At 44.7% G+C, this 5,284-nt stretch overlaps 1 protein-coding gene across 1 annotated transcript in view; it reads left to right on the forward strand.

Moving 5' to 3' along the window:
- EIF2B1 (eukaryotic translation initiation factor 2B subunit alpha) overlaps positions 1-5,284 on the forward strand; it is an 11,523-nt gene that overhangs the window by 5,129 nt on the left and 1,110 nt on the right. Inside the window, exons 2-9 of the mRNA XM_019506648.1 lie at positions 24-111; positions 192-293; positions 559-695; positions 770-886; positions 1,715-1,827; positions 3,032-3,100; positions 3,826-3,901; positions 4,763-4,888. Of these exons, the coding sequence (XP_019362193.1) occupies positions 24-111; positions 192-293; positions 559-695; positions 770-886; positions 1,715-1,827; positions 3,032-3,100; positions 3,826-3,901; positions 4,763-4,888 (828 nt within the window). The remainder of the gene's footprint in view (positions 1-23; positions 112-191; positions 294-558; positions 696-769; positions 887-1,714; positions 1,828-3,031; positions 3,101-3,825; positions 3,902-4,762; positions 4,889-5,284) is intronic.

The following is a 5,284-nucleotide window of genomic DNA, read 5'->3' on the forward strand; positions in this document are numbered from 1 at the left end:
CCGGCGCTACACGATGACGTTAGCCTCCCGCCACTTCCGGCGCCGCGCGATCACGCCTGCCGGCGCCCTCCTTGCGTCACAAGGGGGCGCGCGGAGCCATGGACCGAGCAGGTAGCGGGGCGCGCGGCGAGGCCCAGGGCCGAGGGAGACCGGGGCTCCGGAGGCCGCTGAGCCCCGCCTTTGCCTTGCAGCGCTGATCGAGGCCTTCAAGGCGCAAACGAGGGATGACCCGGACCTGGCCTCGGCCGTGGCCGCCATCCGCGCCCTGCTCGAGTTCCTCAAGAGAGACACAGGTGGCTGATCCCCTTCCCCCCCCGGCCCAGCGGCTTGTAGCGCTGGGCCCCGGGCGTGTCTGCACTGGTGCTAGTTGCTCTTGAGCAGGAGAAAAATATGCAGTTGTGCACGTGCCTTCCTCCACCAACTGATAATTCTGTCTGTGGTGGGTGGGGGGAAGCTGTGATGTCCCCGAGGGGGGCCGTGCACGTGGGGCAGGGCTGTCGGGGTGCCAGCCAGTGCCCGCATTGCGATGCCCAAACCACACCTCTCTCCCTCTCTCAGAGGAGACCATGCAGGGCTTCCGCGCAAACCTCAAAAACGCCATCGAAATACTCTCGGGTGTTGACTCCTCAGTGGCTGTCTCCTCTGGGGGAGAGCTCTTCCTCCGATTCATCAGCCTCACCTCGCTGGAGTACTCGGTAAGAGCCTGCGGCCGCTGGCACAGTGGAAGGGATTCTCAGCCCTCACTCACAATGCTTGCTGCTTTTTCCAGGACTACTCCAAATGTAAAGAGATCATGATCGAGCGCGGGGAGATCTTCCTCAGGAGAATCTCTCTTTCCAGAAACAAAATCGCAAAACTCTGCCACCCGTTCATCAAAGACGGTGCTGTAAGTGCAACACTGGTGCTGCGCTGGTTCTCGGACTCTGCTGTTTGGGCAGGAGGCAGAATGGGAGGGTGACCAAATCTTGCTAACTTGTGTTCAGGGTGATTGTGTGATTTGATGTGGGCTCTCTCAAGTAAGGGGAAATAGTCTCCTGTTCATCATAATTCTGTTTGTATCACAAGTTCAGATCTTCCTGTGTTTCCTAAGACTCCCTTTCTCTGTCCTCTCCCTTCACCTTTGTTTCTGCACAAACTGAGGTTGAACTTCTGGCCTGATGCTAACAACCAAATCATCTCGTTCAAGCAGTGGAAGCTGTTAATTCTTGGTCCCCCTCAGTGCCAGGGTTTCTTGGGTGGTTGCTTGCAATAAGATATCAGTTAAAAAAACAAAAGAAAGAAGTCAAGACTTATGCAGTGACTTGACATGCTGTTTGCTGTAAAACATTTCTGGGAAACCTACCATTAACCTCTATTTCTAACTCTTAAAATGCTCACTTATAAAAATCTCAGTAGTCACCTCAAGTACAGGTTTCCCTCACCAACCACTGGGGTTAGGTTCCTGAAAGCTCCTGTGGTTGGCAAGACAAAAGGCGTATGGGAAAAATGGCAGGTGGCAGGCTGATGCGCAGCCACGGAAAACCACGGTGACTCAAAACTATACCGTGGTAGCCAAAATGGTGTATAGAATATTAAGCATGGATACTCAAAACCGTGGTTGGTAAGGGAAACCTGTAACTGAAACCAATGCTTTAAAATACCTGTGCATAGTAAAGTAGCACAAGAAATCCTAACAGCCAGGCTTTCCTGAAACTCCATCTTTACCTCTTGACAGCGAATATTAACCCATGCCTATTCAAGAGTGGTCCTCAGAGTGCTAGAAGCAGCTGCAGAGTCAAAGAAGCGTTTCAGAGTTTACGTTACAGAATCACAGCCAGATCAAGCAGGGCAAGTATTTGTCAGTACTCTCTTCTTGATTAGTAAAAGAAGTTTGTTTTAAGGTCAGTTCTAATCAAGAAGCTTTTCCCCCTTTTTTGAACTCTGCTAAAAGGCAACAACTGCTCTGACAAAATGTCATGCCCTCCTTGAGAGAGAATCTATAAACACTCTTCACTAAGAACTGCAAGAAGCAATTCCAATATCACTAGTGTTTGCAGGAAATTTACCAGAACTTTAAAAATTAACCATTGCTATGCAAACAGATTTCTGGCTTGGGTGGTTGCTTGCACTGGTGCAGTCAATTTAAGATGTCAGTTAAAAAAAAAAAAAAAAAAATCCCAAAAACTGAAGCAGTGGTTCTTGTAACCATCAGCAGTATAAAGTATTCAGCTGCATGTGGTACCCCACCAAACCAGCCCCAAGTGCTGGCTCCAGGGGTAGTTGGGGTCAGGCCCCAGGCCACTTGTGCATCCTTCAGTGAGTGTGGAGGACTGTCCAGTGGAGTAATGCATATAGTGCACACTCTGTGCCAGCCTCCTCTGCAACAGGCAGTGCTTACAGCACTGGGTTCAGCCTGCATGCTATAAGCAGCATGAGCTCCAGAGCAGGGCTGGCACATGGTGCACAGGCTATACCTGGTGCCATAGGCACACCACATGGCACAGAGGGCCAGCCTGTAGCACATGGAGCAGCACTGCATGCTGGCTTCAGCGCTGCCCCATTGGGACTGGTCCCAGAGACAGTGCACAGAGTTGGTCTGATGCAGGTACTGCATACAGCTTATGCCCCAGTGACCCCTGTGTTAAACGCCCTTGACATCAGGTCCAGCTCATACACCAGACCAGTTCTGCCTGCTGTAGGCTGTATGTTTGACACCCCTGACTTAAATTGTGTGCAACTTATATGTGATGGTACAACCGTTTAAGCTGAATGATTAGTGAGGAATCTTGCACCTTACTCTGTACATGGTCCATTTATTATCTCCCTTATAGTCAACTAATTCCCTTTTTGGTTCTCACCTACTGTATATCATCACACAACTTACTTCTTTAAAGCAGAAGGATTGCATGTACAGAGAAAGGAGGATGTGGGAAGGTAGGGACCCACAGTTAGATTTCAGACTTTCATATAGTACTTCAACTATATTAATTGTATTTCACCAGCACTGTCTTCCAAGAAAGTCTTTTCAACTTTGTAAACATTATTTTCATAGGCAAAAAATGGCAAAGGCCCTCAGCAAGTTGAACATTCCTGTTACCGTGATTCTGGATGCTGCTGTAGGGTAAGCTTATTCATTACCTTCATAGACATTAGGAAATCTCTTGTTCTTCTAGACATTTTAGATACAGCACCTGAGAACTTTCCAAATATTTGTCCAGACTGGAATGAACAGTTCTTCTCTGTTAGCTTGTCTCTAGTATACCAAGGGGCCTGGCCACTGTACAAGTTAAACCTTTTATGGCAGTATTTTTACTGTGTATCAAAAGTAGCCAACAAATTTGATGGGCTGTTTGTTGCAGCCCCCCAAACCATCCTGCTTTTCTTGAACAGGTGCAGCTGCTACATTCTTTTAACCTAATCGCTGCTTACTACAAACCAGAATTGGGTCCCAAATGTGTGAAGATGGAGCAGTATCAAATTTGATTCTCAATCCAATGCAGTTTGCCTAAGGGGCAACATACCTAGAAACTGGAAAACACTCAGATTTGCCAATATTTTCCCTCAAATGTATACAGTTTATCAGCTGATTTAAGAACTTGGGTTAAAAACAAAAAAACAAAAAACCTCAAGAGCTGCTGATGACAATGCTGTTTGGAGAAACAGTTGCTATTCAATATTCCTGAGCAGGGGGGACAGTAAGGAAGGATCATTCCACAATGTACATGTTCAGAAGAAAGACTAGCTAGAGGGGAAAAGCTAAGCTATCACTTGAAGTATTAAGCAGCATTGGGGTTCTTAGAAGTCACGCTTTTAGTACTACACAACATGATGTTTTTTCTTCATCAGTTACATTATGGAAAAAGTGGACCTGGTAATAGTTGGTGCTGAAGGCGTAGTTGAAAATGGAGGAATCATTAATAAGGTAACCAGCAGTATTTTTTACTTTTTGTACACTTGCAGCTATTGACCCAATTTTTGCATATATTTATCCTCCCTACTCTGGTTAAGTGAGCTCTTAGGCAGGGGATCTTCTCCAGGTAATTCCTTTTTATGCAATTTGTGACTCCTCTGCCACACTAGCAGTAAAAACTGCTACAAATTGCTGCATTTCATATTCCATATTACAACTTGATAAGTCTTTGTGATTCACTATATTATAGGTTTAAGCTTAAACCTTTTGTTTCGCTATCATTTTTCTCAGTTTTAAAGCTGTCAGCATCAGTAAGTCAAATAGCTAAGGCAACAAGATTCAATTTGGTTACTGTAGTTTTAATTAAAAAAAATCCACCTTTTTCCAACTTTCATAGTAACAGTATACAAATAAAGCACATTTGACCTGGCTGCTAGAAAAATAGGCTCTTGCCTTGTACAAGGGAAAACAGACACTTATTAAATATAAAACCTTGCTGACCTGACATACACAGTAGCTGCTTATATTCTTAACTTCCCAGAATAGAGGTTGGGAGTGAAGCCTCCTAGATGTATTCCCTGTTGTGCTACTAGCTTCCGCTATGGCCTTGAAGTCATTTCACTTCCAAGCCTAAATCTCTGAAAGGAGGATACTTTTACATATCTATCTATGTCGTAGAGATATTGCAAGCCTTAATGGCACACAGATAAAAAATAATCTTTGGGAGGTCCTGTTTCTTAAGCTCAGTTTCTGTAAAAAATGTTCTAGGCTTTTCCAGAGTGTTTTCAGTTCAAACATTAAATCTAACCTTGGCAATTCATTGTCCTGATAGCACTGCATTTATATATTCTTCTAACTGAACTGTCTCCCCAGATCGGTACAAATCAAATGGCTGTGTGCACCAAAGCTCAGAATAAGCCCTTTTATGTTGTTGCCGAAAGTTTCAAATTCGTAAGACTCTTCCCTCTAAATCAACAGGATGTCCCAGACAAGTTTAAGGTAAAAAGAAATTCAGAATACTTTGTAAGCAAGCTGCGCATAAGCTGGCCTCTAAGGACTGAATATACTGAATGTAAGAGCTCAGATGTTACTTTATGGGTAGAGCAGACAAACTGGAGCTCTTTCTTTTCTTACCAGCTTAAAGCAAGAATTGTAACGCTGTCATCTCATTTCATAGTTTAAACTTTCTCTTCCAGTTTGAATTTCCTCATTGGTCCCTTTAGTATTGTGTAGCATTAAAAAAGCCTCATACCCAGTGGGCGTGTCTACATGAGATGCCTTAATGCACAATGGACTGTTCTACTGTGCATTAGTACATCATGGCAAAACCTTGCTAATGCACAGTAGAATTAACCTAGTCTACTGCACATTGTCTCAAAAAAAAAAAAAAAAAAA

This window comes from Gavialis gangeticus, unplaced genomic scaffold (assembly GCF_001723915.1).
Source record: "Gavialis gangeticus isolate Ggan-Ray unplaced genomic scaffold, GavGan_comp1, whole genome shotgun sequence".
Lineage (NCBI taxonomy): Eukaryota > Metazoa > Chordata > Crocodylia > Gavialidae > Gavialis > Gavialis gangeticus.